This window comes from Epinephelus fuscoguttatus, linkage group LG10 (genome assembly GCF_011397635.1).
Source record: "Epinephelus fuscoguttatus linkage group LG10, E.fuscoguttatus.final_Chr_v1".
NCBI lineage: Eukaryota > Metazoa > Chordata > Actinopteri > Perciformes > Serranidae > Epinephelus > Epinephelus fuscoguttatus.
In genome coordinates this window covers 40416870-40438623 of record NC_064761.1, presented here as the reverse complement: position 1 = coordinate 40438623, position 21754 = coordinate 40416870, and the positions used below count along the sequence as shown (strand labels likewise).

Sequence of the window (21754 nt, the reverse complement as noted above, 5' to 3'; positions counted from 1 at the left end):
GGCTGCTGGTGGCACCTCTGTATACAGGAATTATTATTCCCTTTGTTTTTTCTCTACTTTTACTTTTAATTGGCTCCTGTTTGTTCTTTTAAAGTGAATGCATCGTGCAGTCATTTCAAACTCAACGCTTCCTGTACCCGTTTAAAATTAAAAGCCCATTATAACTTCGGTTGAGAGAATCCCTTCATTTTCTAAACAGGCTTTTATTGTGAAACATTTGCAGGAACTTCTTGTGGAGGATTCAGTGACGCGGTACTTCAAATGTAGCCTCGCGTCTTCCCTGAAGAGCCCGGTTTCCATTCACTCTGAATTTTGTCTGGATTCTGGTTCCGGTCTAGAGAGCGGATCCGGAATTCACCAAATTCACCAAAGTAAAAGTGTTCACCAAAGTAAAACTTTAAATTCTGGCGCACCATCGATTTACAAGAAAGGAAAAAGGTTAACTTAATGGCTTGGGGCTTTTCTTGTAAATTATATTCTTTAAATTAAAAAGTTTCACCGCATTTTTATTAGTTTGGTGCTTTTATTTTGACGGAAAGGAGCATCCATCGAATTTCGGATCCTGTCTCTCTCGCCCCGGTTCCTTACCAAAATGGCCACTAAACAGCCCCAGACTACTTCAAATGTTGCTCCTGCCATCTGGTGCCACTTTTTACTACATATTCGTTACTACAGCAACATTTCAGCTGGCACATGAACAGACACAGTGACTGAAATAATAGTGTTAATGATAAAAGTAGGACAAGAATAACTCAATGACATCACACACATCATGAAAGATAGCCAGATTGGTCGTGGACCATCTTGTAGTCTGTCATGTGTGTTGGCCAAGTCACAGCACGATTTTATGACTCAACAATCGCCAAATCTGACATAGTGACTGTCGGGAGAGACAAAAATATTGTGTAGTGTGAACCTGGCATAAGATTCAAAAGTATCCCAGGCAAACTAGATCAAGTATGTCACTAATGCGAAAGCCAATCGCTGTCCAATACAGGAAACTGACAAAGTGCCAGAAAGAGGGTTTTTTTGGGGTTTTTTTGGTGGGAAAACGATGTTAGGGGAACTTGAAATAAAAAAGAATTGTTCTCTCTTGGCAAAACCTTTCCCATAATGCAACTCGACCACTGACAGTTGTGGGTCAGGGTGTCTTTATGCTATTAGCTGCTAGCCTCAAGCAGAGATGAGGAGCAGGCCAAAGAGGTTTGGTAACATCACTTCTTTCTAACACCACAGCTTCAGTTTTTATTCATTTAAAACTTGTAGTCTGTATCAACCCACGCTGACTTGAGTGACATCACATGAGGTGATTTATATGTCATTTATGACTTTGCACAGCTCCCTTTGGCACCTTTATGTCTTTAGTAGGCACAAAAGTTGCTGTCTTCTGACTGACCACCTGTTTTCTATGTATGTCTGTGTCTGTGTGTTGTGTTCGGGTGTCACAGGCTCTCGGAGACTCTGATTTCCCTGCTGTGCTGAGGCAGCTGCTGCCCTTGATGAAGCCCCGTGGAGGTGAGGACAGTACGGCCTCGGGGTCGAGGTCCAGGGAGGATGAATGCGGGCCTGACGAGCTGATCCTCCTGCTGGTTTACCTTTACTCCCTGGCTGACGAGGCGCAGCCTGCAGACCAGGACACCGAGGAGGAGGAGCTGGAGAAGCTGGAGAGGGAGCTGATGGGAGCGCTCACCCTGGTCATCACCCGAGAGGCCGAACTCAGCCCCTTGCTGCAGAAACTCACCGGTGAGAGAGAGTTAATGTGATCCTAATTTTCATGATTGCTTCCAGGGGCGTGCTCAGTTTGCCAAATTTGCTGATGGTCAAAGAGGAGAGAAATTGGAGTAGGAGAGTGGGAACAGCTGATTGTTTATTTCCTCTGTCTGCCTCCAGTGCTGTTAATGGGAAAGTTTCTATCAAAGTCTTCACACCCCATCCCTCTCTCTCTATCCCTGCATCACACTCATTCATGCACACACACCTACACACACACTTTCTGGTTAGTTTGGCAAGCAGCTACACAAATAATCAAGTGTGGGAATGTCTGAACTTTGTGCATGCGGATAAGTGTGAGAGAGAAATTACCCTTCACATTAACATCGACAGCACCTCTGCTACAACAGTGAGACTTACCTGAATAAGAAAACTTTTCATTGTGGTTTAAACTTTCTAATATGCACCAGTGTGTGTGGACCTACTGGTTTCTTTGGTTCCACTGTGCAGCACCAGTCATTGCTGGTTTAGCTGAGCTGGTAACTGTGTGGTAGAGCAGATCAAGGCCTTAAGATGAATTAACCGTCTACCTCCACACCACAGCCAGCTGTACCTCCCTGAGTAATAGCGTCTTTAACCTTGAGCCTGTACACACACGGTTTCCTCCCCTGCCACATAGCTCATAATTAGAGCTACTTTTAGTTCTGGCCCGGCTGTACCTTAGCACACACCCTGAAATAACACACTGCTGTTAGGGGTTTCATCTCATATCGCACATAGGCTCATATAGTATATATAGGGTTGGTAAATCTATGTAAAGCACTAATAAAGATTGTTGATCCTTTCGCTCTTTTTCACTGTTTCTCTTCTCATACTCTGCCTCCCTCTCTTCCTGTTCTACTTGGCTAAGTGCAGCTTGGAATCGAGGGGCCTCTTGGCAGGCACAGGCCGAGAGATGTGGCTCATGTTAAAAACCTGACTCTCTGTTATAAACACTTCATTGGAAATTACCATGTCATAGTGTGCCAGGTGTGATTCAGACAAAAAAAGCTATGTGTGTGCACACATGCGCACGTCTTGCCCATTCAGACGAATTCTGCAGTGTGTGCGCACCCTGCTTTTTAAATGTAAGCACGTGTACGCGCACGCACGAGCGTCTGTGTGAGAGTTTTTATGGCAGACGATGAAGTGCTTGGCTGGGGTAACATGAGGCGGGAGGTCGTCTCTCTCTGCATCCAGAGCAAAACACTGATTGTGACATTCTGCCCAATTAAAAGACTCAAATGGAAACCAGACGTTGAATGAAACCTGGTCGCCATGAGAACAATGTTTTTACAAATTCTTCTATTTAGCTCCCCTTGGCTCCAGCACATGCAGGAACACAAGAACAATATACACACACAGGAACAGCAGAAATACAGAGAAGAAATAAGGACAAGTAAGTTTAGGACAGTATGCAGGACAGGCTAATGCAACACACCCCCGACCCCACTAACTATTTCCTTCTGGGGGACTTAATTAAGGAGCATCTTCAGGAAATGATGTCCCTCTGACTTTTTCATCCTGTAGATTTTTTCTCTTCCATGTTTCCTGTCAGCCCTGGTGATCTTGACTTGTCTGTGGAGCAGCATCAAACTTCCATGAATTTTCAGAATAAGGCCGGAGTTTTTTTCCCACGGTTTGTTACATAATCAGTGAGGCAACATTTATCTTTATTCATAGGGATATTTGAAGAATAAAGGTTAAAGTCCTCGTCCTGACACACCAGCATTCACGATGGCAAATTAAACTTCAGTGCTCATGTTCATCGTAATAAATGAACATGTCACGTTGTGCAATAGTGGCTCATATAAATGTTGACGTTTAGTTCTTGGACACTAATGGAGCTATATGGAATGATTATATCATGCTTTAGCTACACAGGCAATACTTATTGTTTGTGTGGCTCTTTTCATGGAATTTTTTACAATAAGAAAAATATAGAATGTCACAGACTTAAGGTCTTTGCCTTGTCCTGCAGGTTCAGCCACATTTTCTTCACTGCCTCTTGGACAAACAACTCTCGAAAGGCTTTTGACAGATGCAAAAGAACGCAGAAAATCTAAACTGTTCAAAAACTTTAATTATAATTACCTTCATTAAAACAGGGGAGGCCATTGAGAACAAGCTCTCTTTTACAAGGAGACCCTGATTACAGTACATAGAAAACAATAAAAGCACACAAAAATCATAGTTCAGATTGACACAACGAGATTTCATATTTTTACACGTGCGTCAAATTCAGACAAAAAATACTGACTTGGTGTGCAAAGGCCTTTACGATTTAAATATTGTATCTAACCAGAAAGGCTTCACACCAGAGGGCGGACATTACATCAGCATCAACAGACTCCTCAAACTGCCATAATATAGAGTGTAGTTTGGGCTTCCAAAAATTTTTCCTGTCTGCATGTTTGCATTTGTGTTCGCAGTTCAACTTTCCCAGTACTGTGTGCGTCTGTGCATGTGAATTAAACAGTCATGTATTCATTCTACAGCACAGTACAGTATGTCTGCATTGTTGTCTTAGAGATGGCTTTGATTAAAGGGTTGAACAGTATTTATCCAAGAAAATTGTTCCGCTTATTGCAGCCTGGGAAATGAGCTCTTAAACCAAACGCTCCACAGCCGACACCACATGTGGAAACAGCCGCTTTGGTCATGGGCAACACTGCGAATGGAGAACAAAATGTGTGATTGGATAAGGAACCAACTTCTCTCCTAAAACTTTGAGTCTGATTGGGCGCTGCCAGACGGTCTGTGTTGTGCATGGGCGGTGTGTGTGATGTGTGCAGGTTGTAAACAACTCCATGCAGTTGCTGTTAATCCCTTGTTCAGTTGTGGCAAAAACGACACTGACGCTGGTAAGAGAGTGATAATGAGTGTTCCTCCGACTCCTTTATGGATTAGTTTCCTGTCAGCCTTTGGTGAGGAATTAAACCTCCTCCCTCTCCTTTCTGATTTCTTCTTCTCTTCTCTCAGCTTTGGGGTTACAGTCGGCAGAGAAGCCAACCCAAATGTTCTTCACCCTAGGACATCTAGCTAGCTTGGGATGATGGATCATAGTTTGTCTGTACTTATGTCAGTGTGTGGGTGTGCAGCTCCAGTAGTGAGACTGTGAAATCCCAGTCCCCAGATGGTGATGATAGTGATTTACTGGCAGCAGCGACAGAAGAAGGGAAGAAGGTCACAAAATAACTTTTTAGAGCAGGACGTGGATTTTAACTGAAACTGCCGTGGTTTGATGTCATGCTCTTCTCTCTCCTGCTCTCTGCCTCAGACACACACATCGGGTTTGTTATTCATCCTGTCAGTGGGGTGTGCACGGGGCAAGGGAGAGGGGAGCAGTGGGAGAGTCAGACCTCCCCAACGCCGCTGTTTGGGTTGGCACGGCAACACGGGCCAGTCAAGGGACATGAAAGGGATCACACATAACTCTGGCCACCAACTCTCCGTCTGCCTACTTCTCAAACTTTTCTTTTCTTTGTTTTTTTTTTTATTTCCCTTACCATTTCTCCCTCTTTCCCTCTTTTTACCACCCTCTATTTCGTCCTCCTTCACTCTCTCCGAGGCCCTAAAGCACCAGCCTGGTTGCAGGGGGAAGTGGAGCATAAGTTAGTCTAATGATCGCGCCTGATTAAATATATTTCCCCTGTTGCACTGTGTTTATGAAATTAGTCCCAATTATTTTTAATTGGTGGTCTTTCTTTACTTCCTTCTCTGTTCCACAAACACACACAGATACATACACACATACATGTATGAGGTGAAACCCGCAGACCCCGGGGTGAACAAAGCAGCCGGTGGCGTTGTTCTCTCTAGTTCACTTCATCAGATAAGCTGATGACATGGAGCTCAGGCTTTAATTAACAGAGGCTCATCAGCTCGTCACTGCCGGGCCAGACAGGCCTGCTAACCAGGCAGGGCCACACACAGAGTTGTGATCAGACCCCCAAACCCGCATCCCACCAAGTCAGCAGTTACACACGGTGGTTGGGTCTCCATACTGTACCCTTGTTTCGTTTTATTTGTCAGTTCACGCTCTACTTTTCTCCTCCTCTGGGTTGTCCTAAGTTAGACCCAAAGGACAGTGTGAATGAAGCTAACAGGCAGGCAAGGTAACAAATGTACAACTCTGAGGCTGTATGGCAACATGGCGATGTAGATGAACTGTCAGACACTAAAGAATGTGTAGTTTGGTTGAGGTGTAAGATAAGGTTTAGAGGACTAGACCTGTCATCATAATTGCTGTATTACCTTATCCAGGCCTTGTCCATATTTCTCACAATATTGCCCGTGTTTGTGTGCGTGTTTGTTTTCAGGAATGTCACCAACGTTTAAGTCAACATGATGCCAGAATAAACAGCACAGTTGTCCCAACTGTTTTAAGACTTAGGCACAGCGCCTTAGCATTTTTTCACAGCGCCTACGCCAAGTCAACAGAAAAAAACTATGCTGAGACACGTTCTGCTGTCATCTCTGGTCGCGCTGCTTCTGTCCTCTCATCTGCTCTGTCGGAGCTTCACTACGGGTGTGGCTCAGCTCCTCCACGCACACACACACACACACACACACACACACACACACATCTAAGTTTAATTTATTGACTTGTTTTATTTATTTATTTTTTCACATTCCAATTCCAGTGGTTGAATACTCTTCAGAGTTAAAAGTTCATTGCAATTTTATGCAATTATATTATCACTATATCAGTGGCATAAAATGATCTTAAATGACAATATTATCAGAATTATTTCTGGGACAATATATTGTCCACCAAAAGTAGCTATTGCAAAAAGCCTGAAGCCTGATGCTGGGAGCCTGATGACATTCATTAAGGTGTGGTGACTGAACTCACCACAAACTCTGCTCCCTTCAGTCTCCATTTTGCCTCTCGCCTCTTTATGTTTGTGAAGCAGATTTATTAAGTCCCGTGATAAGCACAGATTTTTAGGTAGAAACATTTTTTTCATGGAGGTGTCTTTGCACCAGTTTACTTCTCCCCAGGCAAATTTGTATTTAATTGTGTTTTTCCGTTACTGTTGTATGCACTCCCGCTGCCTCTAATATTTGCTTAGCATTCTTTTGAGCACACAGTTTTGGTTTTTTTTTTGTCTGATGGGTAGCACACAAAGTTTTTTCTAAGTGAAGCTGAATCTCTGTAAAATGCCTCTCTTATTTGAGTTGTGTAAACAACTCTTCACTTTTAGTGTGAGCTTTGGTAAACACTTTTCATGGTATATTAGTAACAAAGACACACAGCAAAAGATGTGTTTGCTGCTCCACTTGCCCTTGACAACAAGGATGCTGATGGATAGATGGATGTAGGCATGAATGGATAGTTGCACAAGGTAAAAATCATCACTAGATGCTTAATAAGCACCAAAAAACACTCAATCTTTTAGAAGTCAATGAAAACTTGTGTAGGTTTATCTCATATTCCTCCAGAGTTCAATGTCAAGTCAAAATGAAACAGAAGAACTGAAACACACCAGAAGCAGAACTGATGAAGCCTCTTAGAAAAATGGTAATACCTCAACTTAAGTCCAGGATTTGTTTTGACTTGTCGGTGAAATAGTATGACACAACCTGGAAGGGAGAGAGACTTCTTGTCTCTGGGAGGGATAAATTTGCATCAGTGCATTTATTTTATTGGTCAAATACTGAACTGTAGGTTGTGCTGTGAAGTGCTGCACTGTATGCAGAAACAAACAAATGAATCCGTAGTATTATCACTCAGAAGCAAACAACTGCAGTCAGTAGTAGCTACGGTTTGTCGGGTAGATTTCACAGAGCTGGCCCAGAGTGTAGTTTACACCTCTGTTTGGTTTATGGAGTGTGTTAGCGCTCAGCGGAGAATTCCTCTGCTTCTTATTTATGACAGGAAATGCACATCATAAAAGGCTCGTAAGCACTTATATCTCCGCTGGGAATCGGGCTTGTAGAATGAAAAAGGACACTATCACGATCCCACACAGACTTGCAAATAGACATGCAAGCGCTCCCTGAACAAAGCAAAGGCAGAAATACACACCAGACACAGATACAGGCTGAGTCCGGAGGGACTCTAACTGAGACAGCGGCCCCTGGCCCCTGCACACGCGTCAGTGCAGGCGGAGGTCAGCCTGTGACCCTTAGATGGAGGGTCAGTGTAGGAGTCCGGCCAACACGCTCTACCCGCTCGCCTCTCCCGTCTTCTGCAGGGACTCTTCTTGGTTCCTCTTGGAAGACATTGCTTTTGATCGGCATACATAAGTTCCTGCTTTACAGTGTGTGCAGCAGTCAGACTGAGAGACAAGGAATTTAAAGAGGTGTGTTTGTGGATGTGAATGGGTCTCTGCGTAGGCTTTTTGGCAGGACTGCAACAAGGCAGGGCCAGACATATAAATGGAACGAAAGTCTGTCACTGACTGACTGAGTGATAACGTTACACCATTGTTCTGTCAAGTGCTGAAGTTTCCCCATTGGTCATTGCTCTTTCAAAATAAATGTGTGCATGTTTCTGCTGGTAATGTCTTTACCTCCCCGATCAATCATCTGATCCACTCGCTCAGTAACCTTCATACGCAATACATTTGTTACCAGTGCTGCCAACTCTCAGGCAGTGAACCTGAGACTCATGCAAAATTCTACACTGGATACATATATGTGCCCATGGGCTGATTATGAAACAATAAACCCCCAGGCACAGATATGCAAAAGGCCCCAATACCTCTCCTAAACAGGAGCAAGACACACAGACTCCGTGGTGGTGTTGCCTTTTTTGATGTCCAACCTGTGTGTCTTCAGAATCAGCGCCTGTCAGTTCATTCTCTGCACAGAGCGTTTGTGTTTATATCTTTACGTCCACAAATCGATTGTAAGTTGCTGTTCCATGCACACAAGAGGACACCATGGGCTCCTGAATCCAGCGGTCACAGTCAGATTGCAGTCAGGTGTGCAGTAGTCTGAGTGGGCGGAAGTTCGCTGCATAGATCAGCCTCTCATTGGGCGGAACCAGACACCCGCTGAAGTCCCGCCCTACCACCTCCGGTTGCAGTTTTCAACACGTTCTTAACTTTTGCGGTGTTTGATCTTGCGGGGATGTAGCCATTTTTCTGCCATGGTTCGCGTCCTATAGGCGATATTTTTGTGGCGTGTTACACCAAAATCTGTTTCCCCCGGCAATATTTTTGCAAGCGATTGGTTGAAAGAAATACAAGCAGCCGGGGCGTTTTTTTCTCCAATCTTAAAGTGAGAGTCGGCCCAGCCAGACCTTTCTTTTCTTGAGAAAGGTCTGGCTGAGCGAGACTAGGTGTGCAGTGATGGAGCATGCCAGACGCACCTTTGGTGATTGTGTGGCCAGGCTCTCTTGAAACACCTGTGTCGTCCTTGGGCATGGAGTTGGATCAGAAAGAACGCATTGTTATAAGTGGGGACATTAAAGGCTGTGACAATCATGGCCAATCATGTTCACTACTTCCACCCCCTTTTAATCAAAGAGCTCTCCCCATCACAATGCACTGGGAACCTGTGGAGAGGAAACATAGGACCTGCCATGCATAATTGTAGCTTGAGATGGTGCAGCAGCACTAGTTTAGAGACTGCAGATGCAACAGCTACCTGCTGTCTTTAGATGTCTGTAAAAACAAGTCACCAGCAGCAATAACTGCGTCTTTCCTCGGCTATGAAAGGTGGCCATTTGTTTCAGGAGGGAAGAAATGTCACAGGAGTCGCAGGGCTCTGTTTACTGATTGTCTACTGGTATTCTCCGGCTTCAATTTGCTGCTAAACTATCTCTGTGGGCTCACTTTGCCACAGAATCAAACAGCTGGAGCTTGGAGTGGCCGCGGCAGCTTTCCATAGACGTTGCATGGCAGCTCACCGCAGGCCATTCTTCACCGTTGTTTGGTGTGTTTGTCGCTGTAACTAAATGATACCATATTGGCTGTTTGAACAATCAAAATCATCTTCTAGAGCAATTATACATGTCACCTAACTAATTACCCACAGTTACTGAAATAGGACAATAACATTTTGGTCAGTAATCCAAAGCAACAAATAGTTGAACATTTATTAAGTTAAAGCAGTTCTTAATTATTTGACTCAAACATATCTTAATCATGTCCTACAATATGCTTCTTTAATACATTTTAAGAGCACGTATTACTGGGGCCACGACAGAAGACTGCAGATGAACATTTAACATCTGGGAATTGACAATACACATTCCAGCCATATACTAGGTTTAAACTAGCCTTGTCCTATAGTCTGATGGCTGTAGAAACATCTGCCTTGGCTCAAACAACATTCATAAATAAGTGTAAGAGTTTGGTAGACGTGTGTGTGTGTGTGTGTGTGTGTGTGTGTGTGTGTGTGTGTGTGTGTGTGTGTGACTCTGTTTTTTACCAGAGCCACTTGGTTTTACAGTATATCTGCGTTTTATCTGTTGATGCGGAAGAACTTGTTTACGTTTAGAATTCCAGTCAGCAGTGAAAGATGACCTGTCCTAATGTACCCGCTTTCCTCCCCAAAGTGTCCCCTTGCTCTCTTTCTCTCTTCACCCCCTCCCTCCCTTCATCCGTCCCTCCCTCCAACCAATGCAACTTCCTCCATTTTTTTTTTCTGAATCAGAGGAACATCCTAACCGTCCTCTACCTCACACTGCAGGATGGACGTCCAGCTGTAAACTTGGCAGCATCAACTGTCGATAAAATCTCGTGATGGGTTCATGATTTTTTAACGGCCTTGAGTAAAAGGCTCAGCGCTGCTTTTGGCGACTACGCCCTCACACAGCAACGGGAACAGAATGATGCTCTGTGTGTTAGCGCCCTATACAGCTAGTGGGATGATTCTCCTGGAAATGAAACATGTTCATTCAGTTCGAGGTACTTGTGCTCGGCTCTCCTGGGTGGAGAATTCCTCCACGGCCTCGACACCAGATGGAAGCTCTCCTGGCGCAATGAGCTGGCCGGGTCATTTCCTGTCAGGAGGCCTGGTGTTAATCAAGGCCTGAGCCAGCGGGAACGCCCCCCCTACTCCCCTACCTCCTCCTCCATTTTTTTTTCTTACAACCCTCTCCTCTTACACCCCCTCTTCTAGCAGAGAGGCTAAGAAATACACATTTTTCTCTCCTCCCCCATTTTCCCCTTTTTAGTTTCTGTTCTTTTGTCTTCCATACCATACCCCTGCTTTGTTTAGTACATGTCATATTCCTCCCTGAGTGTCTTTAGGCAGTCATAAATCATGAGGAGGTAATGGTCTGTGTTATCAAAGTGTCCCTATGGAGGACTGCAGGTCCAGCCAATAGATAGAAGGAGATAGTGAGGAATGAGGAGAAAGGAGTCTTTCTTTACTTGTGGTCTGGTGTCTGGTCACTTTCTGTTGTGTCTCCTGTAATGTGATGGACACAGTGGGAGATAGGCTTATCTCCTTGCTCCTCCTACTCAGCTGACCTCCAGACTGACCAAACGCAGGCCTACAAACTGAGGGGGGCAGTCAGGGGGAATGTTTTCCTGCTATGTCTTTCTTAATCACTTAACGGTCTACGTGCCTCATCTCTAGTGTTCAGTGGTGAAATGTTGTGGGTTTTCCGTCGGGTCATTTACATGCTGGGAGGTTCTGGCCTCATGCATATGTAGCTCGTGTGTCCTAGTTTTGGGGTGATGCATAAAAACATGATTTAGTTAGAGAAAATTCAGTTAAGCTAAGAATGAAAAACACTGAATACGACACTGGGTCTGCTTTGGCATGAACACATAATATTCCAATGGTTTTTGGTTCACACTGTAGCTGTTTTATTAGATTTGTTATTTAATTTTGATGATGGCGAGCAGTTCAAACTACTGCTGTTTTTCTTTCTCCTTTTCTTTTTTCATCACAGCCTCAGAAAAATTTGTTCTATGACAAGCTAATGGTTGATGCTTCAAATAAACCTTTTAGTTGAATACATTTCTGAGTGCCAGTTTCCATTAGTAAAGCAGCAATAATACAGCGATGAGAAAGCAAGCAGCTACAAAAGCAAGCGACTGCCTGCGTCTTTTCAGCATTCATGATTTCAGGTCTCGGGTATCGTTGCTCTGGGGATTGTTCCATGCCAAAATCGATCTCATCTGTTATCTATAGATGCTGCGTTCAAAAACTGCACACCATTTATTCACCAAAAAAAGTTTCTGCAGACTTCCCTTTGCTTCCACATTAGAGTCCTTCTTCAGCTGAGCCAGTTGAGAGTAGTGCTCTGATTTGGCCCAATAAATCGAGCCCCACCCAACATCAAATGCACAGTTTCTGTCCAAGCCTGACACATGGCAGCAGGTTTTTGCCTGAGCCTGATTAAAAACCCAAATTTCTACTGTAAAATAGTATTTTATATGTTATATATTTTTAATATTAAACATTTATTGCAAGATAAAGGCTGACGTATTTCCTCGCTCCTCTTTTCCTTGTTATACTCCTTATTCTCTACCTTATTTTACTAGTCTGTCGTCCCGTGCACAACAGGTTCAGCAGATCAGGCTGCCCCCCTCTGTGCGTCTAGAATGCGCGGTGGTCCGTGGTGATACGGATCACTGCTCTTTGCTGTATGTTACGCGCATCTCTCCCACTGCTGGAGAGGCAGAAGCAAACAACGCCAACCATGTCGCCTTGCAGACTCCCTTCTCTCTTTCTCTGTTTCCTCTTCCTCTTCCACGCGCGCTCTATCTCTCTCCCCTGGTTCTCCACTATATTTGTGTGTTGTCCTGTCACCCTCCCTCTCTCAGTCACAGTCCCCACCCGCCCCCCTTTCTCTATCTTTCCCTCTTGATTAAGTCAATGAAGACTCCTGCCATTTATGCACAAGAACAGCTAGTTTCATTAAATAACAGACCGGTCGGGGCGTCAGTGGCTTAGTGATGGAGCAGGCGCCCCATGTACAGGGCTGTTGCCGCAGCGGCCCGGGTTCAAGTCCAGCCTGTGGCCCTTTGCTGCATGTCATCCCCCCTCTCTCTCCCCCTTTCACACTTACCTGTCCTGAGTTAAAGGGATAGTACACCCAAACATGAAAATTCACCCATTATCTACTCACCCTCATGCCAATGGAGGCTCAGGTGAAGTTTTAGAGTCCTCACAACTCTTGCGGAGATCCAAGGGGAGAGGGGGCTAAAAACAGAGTGAACAGAGTTCAAGTGACGTTTTTCCAAACAACTTTTTATGTCGGAGCTTCAGGACACTTGGATCACTACTGACGAGCAGTATGGAGATATTTTGTGGTTTCAATTATGTGTTTTCGGACGTTTGAATCTGAGGCACCATAAGCCTCCATTAGGTGGAGTTGTGTTGCTACCTCCTCTCCCCTTGGATCTCCGCAAGTGCTGTGAGGACTCTAAAACTTCACCTGATCCTCCATCAGCATGAGGGTGAGTAGATAATGGGTGACTTGTCATGTTTGGGTGCACTGTCCCTTTAAGAGCATGCACTCTTTTGCAAGATGCAATGCAAGATTTTATATTTCACATAAACCACAACATACAAACATTGTTATTATTTAAAAGAAGGACTTCCAGGTCTGTAATCTCACATTTTTAGATAATCAGTGCTGAAAAAAAGTTAAAAAAAAAATAAAAATAAAAAAAGTAACATGTGCACACTGACTCCAAACCACAAAAGGTATTCACATTGACAACATCCTAAATCTGACCATTGTGGCATCACACTCGCAAAGGTTGTTTTTAGATTGAGGACAGGAGGTGGAACAGATGATTTGAGTCAGTGTGCAGCCATTACTTTTTTCTGCTACGTTTTAAATAGCCTCATAAAAGCCTGATGTGCGATGTGCAATTTGTTAACTTTTAACGGGGGGGGGGGGACCTCCCACCCCCGTCTAATGTCTAACTTACGTTATGATCCAGAGATCCGGTGCCATTTAAAATATATTATTTTCTGTGCCCTCAGCTCAGATTTGAGTGGGTATGTTGGCTCAGAAGATGCTCTGTGCTTTGTCTGGCATTTCAAATTGCTTTTAATATTCACCACGGTCTCGGAACATATAATGAGACATACTGGTTGAACTGCCCATGGGAAGAATGAACATGTGAGAGTCCATTCTTTAATAAAGTCTGCTTTTAGTCGTCTACTTTTCTCTCTTTAGAAGATGCCATGTGAAATTACTTTTCTCTGACTGTTTCCTCTGGCCTTGTCTCTCCCGTGTGTGCACCTCGATCACTCGAGTCACAGTGCTTATCAGAATGCACTGAGCAGTATCACGTGACGCATAACGCAAAAACTTGTCTGTGAGTTCCTACCTTACTCGCAGTTACTGTTTGTGAGCACTCACTCTCGTTTGGCTTCACTGTATTTACGTGTTTTTCGGTGCTGTGTCTCTTGAATGCCTGCTGCTTATTGTGTGACACCTTCTCGCTACCTCTTTATAAAGTCCCGACCTCACCTGTGTGCTGTGGGTATACACACCCTTTAACGTTCTGAACACAGAAAATAAGAAAGTAATAAAATACAGGCAGAGAGCCGACCCTCTGCAGATAAATACACTGAGTTTGTGTCATAAGAGACGATTGAGAGGGATGTGGAGAGTGTACACATTTTTTTATGAAAATCCTACATAGCATGCCTTTAACAAGACAGTAACAAGACTACTGGCAGTAAACAGATAACTGTGTTTAGTAGATACAAAGCCATTATCACCCCTGAGGGAACACTTGTACAATGTAATCCAATCCAGCGCAGCAGCCCTCCAATAGATTCAGCCTTTGTGATTTCTAAAATGTTGTGGCTTTGCTGAAGCTGCAGTGGATCTTTGTCTATTCCAAGTGTTCAAAAAATCACAATTACAAAGATGTTTTCATTTAAGCACACAAACTACAGCCTTAAAAATACCAGAGTTAAATTCCAAGGCAAATTTGTTTAATTGCATTTCTGCAGTGCCATCGTTTGATTTGTCAGTGCTGGTTACAGTTTCTTCCCCAGAACTGTACTTGGAAAAAAAAAAACCCATTTCTGTTGTTTAAAAATAAGCCAAACATCCTGAATGCCCCATTTTTAATTTTCTCCTAACACTAAGCAGCCGTGCAAGGAATTTTCCTAAACAGCATGCAGCTCTAAAACTTGCAAAACAGTGATTTAAATCAAGAAATAGTTTATCAGAAAATGAATAAACATGGCTGAAAATCTTCTCAAGCATTCAGTGCCCACTTTCAGCAACACATTTTTTAATACTCATTGCCACAAGCTAGTATCGGAGGGTATTAAAGTTCAACACTCAGCCCTAAATGTAAGGTGTTCCTGTTCTGTGCCGAGTTGACTCAGCCTGATACAACACAGGCTCGTCGCTGTCATTTAAATCCTACTATCAATAGAACCTATTTCTCCATCCTCTGTCTGCCCCTCCATCATTTCATCTTATCATCTCTCAGTTCTGTCTGCTTCGCGGTCCTCCACGGCTGCCTCTCACACTCTCTCTCTCATTCACACACACACTCCTCTGTTCTTTGATGCTGACAGCTGCTTGCCTTCTGCACTGTGTCTGTGAGCTCAGCGCTATCACATCCGACTCAGCCCACTCTCAGTCCAGGTAAACGTCTCTCTCTGATGGGCAGAGATGGAAGGATGAATGAACTGGCTGCCGTAACGTTTCCGCCGCCGCCTCGCAGATGGTGAGAAACTTTTTGGTGGAGAGGGCCGTTATCACCGCCATCCACACAGCGTGGGCGTATACATGGTGATAATGAGTGTCTACAGCAGGGATTGCAGCAGTGAGGCCAGAGTAAACTCAGCCCCCCCTGAAAATAAACACATTAGAACTCACACGCATACACACACACCTCCCTTATGACTGTCGCCCCTTACCCTGAGGCCAGAGCACCCTTATTGTATACTCCCCCAGTGTACCAGCTCCTTCCTTATCGCCCCTGACCCAGAACACACAAACTCACATTTAAACACTCACTATTTTTGGCCATGCTTTAATTTCCCTCTCCGTACTGGAGCGATAGCAAATCCTAGGAAAATCCACTGTAGGGAATGTGTTATTTCCAGGATGGGATGTGTGGTTTTAATTTTCTCCTTTTCCCGCTCGCTCCTCTACGCCTCCTTCCCTCCCTCCCTCCCTCCCTCCTTCACATATTGCTGCTGGAAGCGTTCACAGTTCCTTAGCGACATCGCTCCAGAGTTTCAGTCGTACACAACCTCTCTTCTTTAATGAAACACTCACTTATTTATCACAGTGTTGACAAAGTGATATTAGCGCTGTGATGTCTGATTCACATGTTGGACGTGGATCACAAAGCATGTTAAACATACTGTGATTTAAGATTGAAACAACACAACCTGTTGAATTACGAATGGAGTTTGAATAATCATATAATCAGAACTCCTAAGTGCTTGTGGAGTGTTATTTCTTTCCGAAGAGCTATCAGACACACTAATGTGCATTTTATAGCAGTACTGTGGCAGGTCTAGCCCCCTCCTGTCCGCCTGCGTAGACTTATGGACTCACACACATAACACTAACATCTGTCTCTCAGGTGGGAGCAGCCGCCCTCTGGTAGGCCTCCTTGCATCACTGCACCAGTCAAGAGGCTGAGCGCACACACACATCGGCAGCTGCCTCGCACTTTCACTTGATCTAAATAATTCTAAAAGCAGCAAGCTTTGTAGTCCAAATGTTTTCAGTTGTGATACCATTGCCCTGCGGTTCCCGACCCATCCGTGACAGCCCTCCGATGCGATGTGTGGGAGCGGATTAGCCCGTTGTGTATTTTGAATGACAGGATTATGAAGTTTGTGTGTTTCTATAGGGCTTGTGTGTGTTATTAGGAGTGCAGTGTGTTATTTGTGTTATGCTAACCCCATTTTTGTAAGCAGAGCATCTCTGTAGCAGAGGTTATTATGGTACAGTGTGTGTGTGTGTGTGTGTGTGTGTGTGTGTGTGTGTGTGTGTGTGTGTGTTGTTATGATCCATAAAGAGAGAAGTGGACAGTTCTGAGACGTTCCTGAAGCCCATGGGTGGCGTCAAAATATCAAGGTCAGAAATAATGAGCGGTGCATGTGCTGGCGGTCACTGTAGCGCTGGTTTCATCCACCCTATAATCCACTTTGATGTGGACCTCAACCCCGCCAGGATGTGATGTTGGTGTAGGATGCCTGCCTGGATGGGTAAGTATATGTATGATCCCGTTTGGAAGCGGGTATCACTGCAAGCGCTCGTGTGATGTTGTGCAGCTCGTGGGACTGAAACAGGAAGTAGAGCTGCGATTAGGAGGATCTGACATTTGCAACAGGAGCTTCCTGTGATAGGAGGCTTCCTCTGTGTCTGTGGGACTCACCACCTTATCTCGCCCCCTCTCTCTTTCTGGCAATGACTACCTTCTCTTACCGTCCACTCCCCTATCACCCACTGCTGCCCGGACATTCCAGATGTTTCTGCCACACATATTTACTTCCATGTCAAGGAGTCAGTTCACATCAATTAAAAACATATATATATATATATATATATATATATTCTCACTTACCCCAAGAAGGACTGGGTGAAATGGAGAAAATTGAATATCAAGATATGTTTCACCATATACCTCATTATCAATAATGTGATGATATTTTAGGTTTGCTTTTTGCAAAATATTAACAGAATGAGATTTTTGATAAATAACCATCAGTAATGTGGATATAATGACTTAGTAGGTAAAAGGCAAATAATGGAACAGCTAGGACAGTCTGGTAAGTTCAGAAAATTGCATCAATTTACTGGTATGCAGCTTTTAAAACCAGGGAAAGACAACACAGTGCTACAATATCCAAAATCTGGAACAAAATCTAGTCTCGTCTCATGATACCAATATGATACAGAAATTTTGCCTCGCCCTGCCCCTACTGACATCTAGTTACGCATCTGCTTCGACTCCAGTACAATGGAGGTGAATTGAATTTAGTTTGTGGTGCTCACAACATTTAACACTGACATTTAAAAAAATCCAACAGCAACATATATTTACAGAATCAAGTTGTCAGAAGCAGTACATTTACATGCACAAAAGAAACCAGGTTAGTTTTAATAGCTTCTTTGCATATGACATCATACATCAGTGTGCTGTCCCAGCGGAGAGCAGGCAACTGGTGGCAAAGACGACCAACACTTCACAGATGTCTATGATTTGCACTGTTCACTACTGTTCAGTCGATCAAAATGGGAAAATAAAGGCCAATTTAAGTTTCAAAAATAGCAGGATGTGTAGGAGAGAAGTGAAAGAAAAAGTCCCTGAAAAACAGCGGTAGATGTGAATGATAAAACTCTGTCTTCAGTCTTGAGGAGCGGAGTGAACTAATGTCAGAATATTAAAGCGTTGTGTTAGAGTTGGATTCATTTCCAATGTGCTGTGACAACTTTACCGTGTGAGCCACAGTCCAGATTTTTAACAGTGTTGCATCTGACCCCAAGGAACAGTTGACCCAGTAGATACAAGAAAGTAGTTAAAGTAAGGTAAAGTAATGTTAGCCTTACAGCAGTGCATCCATGTACAGTATTGGAATATAAATGCGAGTCATCCTTAAGCACATTTACTCACGTGACCAAAAACCAAAAATACACTTTTGTATGCTTTTATTATCTCGCTGTGAAACATTTAAAAACATAGGGGGGTCTAGAGGACAAGGTAATTTGTAACCTTGTTTTTTTTTGTAATCACATCCAACATGAGTTTCAATTTTCTGACAGTGCCTGCTGCCTACAGTATTATTAAACCCTTTTGTGTAGTCCCATTCCTCTATTTTCTACTTTACACAGTATACAATTTTATCACTTCCTGCCTTCCATCTGAATTTTTTTTGCATCATAATAGTCACATGATTGGGAACAATCCATTAGACACATTTACGTGCACTACAGGAACCTCGGCCTGACCTTCTGAAACTGATAAGAATAAAATTTAATAATGCTCTTAAGAGTCAACCTCAGAGTACAAACAGTCTCACTGAGTGTGAAGAAAAACACATTTAAGCTACTTCTACTTACAGCGAAAGATATGTGCAACAATTAACGGCAGCACGCAAGTGATCGCATGATCAATCATCACATAGAGGAATCAAAAGAGAAAATAATAATTACATTTTACTCTGCAAATATAATTGTTTTTTATTTTAATTTTTATTTGTATGAAATCCTTTAATCTCAATTAGAGTGTTGTGATCTCAACAACAATCTGATATATTTATGATATCTAAATGATGGGAAAGTGGCAGACATGGAAACAAAAAGAAAACCCCTCAACAAGCTGAAGGAAATAGTGCTGTTGACAAGTGTCCACATTGACAAGTGCAGACGATGAAGAGGTGGAAGGGGATTGCAAACTGTAAAATCTGTGTATACTCTACGTGACGCATGTCAGTAATCTCCCCGCCCCCCAGCCCTTGTTTTGGAAGCATTAATTATGAGTAGTGATGCACTATAGTACGACCATGTCTGAGTTTATAAATACTCAAATATTTAGTTGTGGAAACTTTTTTAGAAACTTGGTTACACTATACATGACCAAGCTTTTCCATCTTGCTGCGTCACTCAGATTCTTCAGAAATGGACTCATAATGTTTATGAAATTTCAGTGTGTTCTGTGACAGTTTTTACATTTTCAAGTTTACTTCCCTGTTTTTAGTTCCCATTATGCCCAATATAAACTGTGATATTTTTGAAAGGGTGAAGTGAAATAAGAAGTGGAAGACCTCTCTTGGCAAAATTAGTATTAAATTGTGTGAACAGTTTTAATTGTGACTCTCTACCAAAGAAATAGTAACCACAAAATTGTTCACAGTGTCTGCTGAGGCAGTTTTTATGTTTTATATTGGAGTGACTTAGTATGCCACTGTGTTTTCAGGTCCCATGATGCTGCCTCAGCACCTCTGAGATCTTTCATTTTCCCCTTTACTTCTCCATGAAACTCTCTTTGCAGCCTCTCTTCCTCCTCCTCCTCCTCCTCCTCCTCACTGTCGGACTACACACTGATGCAACCCGTCCCTCCTGATATGTGCTACTGTCCACTTAGAGCAGCATCAGAAAGTTGCTCCACTCTCAAAAACAGTTTGAGATCGTATGATTTTCTGTGCTCTTGTAGACCTGCCACTGTGAGATGGAGGCTTTGTCTGTGAGCAACACTTCATCAGTCTCCTCCGTGGAGAAGATGTGACTCACCCTGCAGCACAATAGTGTGTCAGAATGAGTAGGTGACTGTGAGTCACAGTGTAAGTGTATGAGTGTACAAGAAAGAAAGGTAAAATAAAACGGAGGAAACAATGAGACCCGCAAATATGCTACGGTATATGAGCAGTACATTATCGTGTGCTCTGGCTTTGCTGTGCACTCTTAAAAATAAGGGTTCTCTCTAAGGGGCTGAGGTTCCACACAGATCCATTTGCTTCTGAACCCTTTCTTCAAGGATTGTTGAAAACAGAGGTGTTAATAGATCCTCACCATATATTCAAATGTTTAGCCATGTTTCAAATTGCACTTTTAAATGTAGATGTATCTGGAATCTCTTTAATCAGTTCATTTTACTCGTGTTCTGCCATTGTTGATGTCTTTACCATCATTTCATGCTAAACAATACGACATGGTCTGTCGAAATCTTTTTATTAGGTTACCAGTACTTGGCATTTTGTATTTGGTCCTAATTCCAGTTCCCAACGCTACTGCACAATTGAAATGATAAAGGCTGCAGTAGTAGTGAGTTCATGAAATCTCCACCCTTTAAAACATGTTTGAGAACCATTATTGTTCTGGGTTATGCTGGACCTGATCAGCCACGGGCCTTTAGGAGCCCAAGGCTGCTAGACATAGTTTCCTTGGCGCCAAGCTAACTTGTTAAAATCATGATTAGTTGGATAGAGATCTGTGGGTAATGTAGTCCAATACTATTTTTAGAGCCCCTCTGGATGGGATCTGGATGAAACCCTTGGAATATGAAAGGGTCCTCAGTAGAAACCCCTGGGTGGGCTCTTGTCAGCACCCTTAAACCTAATTTATGATAGAGAGCTCGACACTTTTCATGAGTGTGCCTCGACAGAAATTATGGGGGTTTTTTTGTTTTGGTTTTTTTTTTTAGAAAAAGTGTCACATGACACTTATATTCATGTCGTGCACTTGGAGGCTTGAAGGCTAAACTGCCTTCACCAGGCTGACTGACTGGAGACATTTACTGAACCACAATACTCTTCATGTCAGTGCCACGTTATGAAGTCGTCAGTGTTCAATTCACTTATTTCTGGGAGTGAGGGGAATCTGCCATTCACAGACAGACTGGGAACTGATCAATCAGTGTTGACAGGGTTTAACAAGCTCCTAAAATGAACACGCAGAGGGCACTTGCTGTAGCTCTGGTTGAAGGTGAGAGGGTGAGAGAGGATGTATCGCAGGGAGTACCACCAGTTGGTCCAGGAGCTTCGCCTCGATGATGGCCGTTTCCAGACATATTTTAGGATGGCTCGGGGGCAGTTTGACAACCTGCTGTCTATCATCGGGTCGTATAGCTCTGGATATCGAGCAACTGCAACCACCAGTTTCTTCTCCATTGTTTATCAACTGTAAACCACCAGAGAAGGCCCGCCTCTCATAACATCCAATGGACAATAGGAAAAAAGATGATGAAAAAAGAGATGACGTAGGGCGCCTTTTTTGTTTTGAGTTTAAGTTTTTTCAACTTGAGGGGTTCAGAGGGCTCGAGCAGAAAAGCCAGGCGCATCGCAACACAAAAAAAACACAAGCTGTCGTTACCATGGAGATGACTTAAAACCTTTAGTTGAAGCATAAAATGATATTGACATTCAACAGTTTAATTTCTGTCTCAAAAATGTTGAGTGCCCAACCATAAATCAGACTTTAGAAGGTGGAAAGAGTCTGGATACGACCCCCAGAGATGGTCCTGGGTGAAACCTTTCACAGATGGTTTTAGGTATAACTCTTTGTGTTGGGATCTAGGTAGAACCTTCTGACAAAGTTTCAAGTGGAAACTTTATAAAAGGTTCTACTAGGAACAAAAAAAGAGTTCTC

General features: G+C 43.3%; 1 protein-coding gene across 1 annotated transcript in view; it reads left to right on the top strand.

Annotated features, from left to right (window-relative positions):
- Positions 1–21754, top strand: part of scfd2 (sec1 family domain containing 2) — a 131537-nt gene that overhangs the window by 54405 nt on the left and 55378 nt on the right. Inside the window, exon 5 of the mRNA XM_049588548.1 lies at positions 1449–1743. Coding sequence (XP_049444505.1) covers positions 1449–1743 — 295 coding nt within the window. The remainder of the gene's footprint in view (positions 1–1448; positions 1744–21754) is intronic.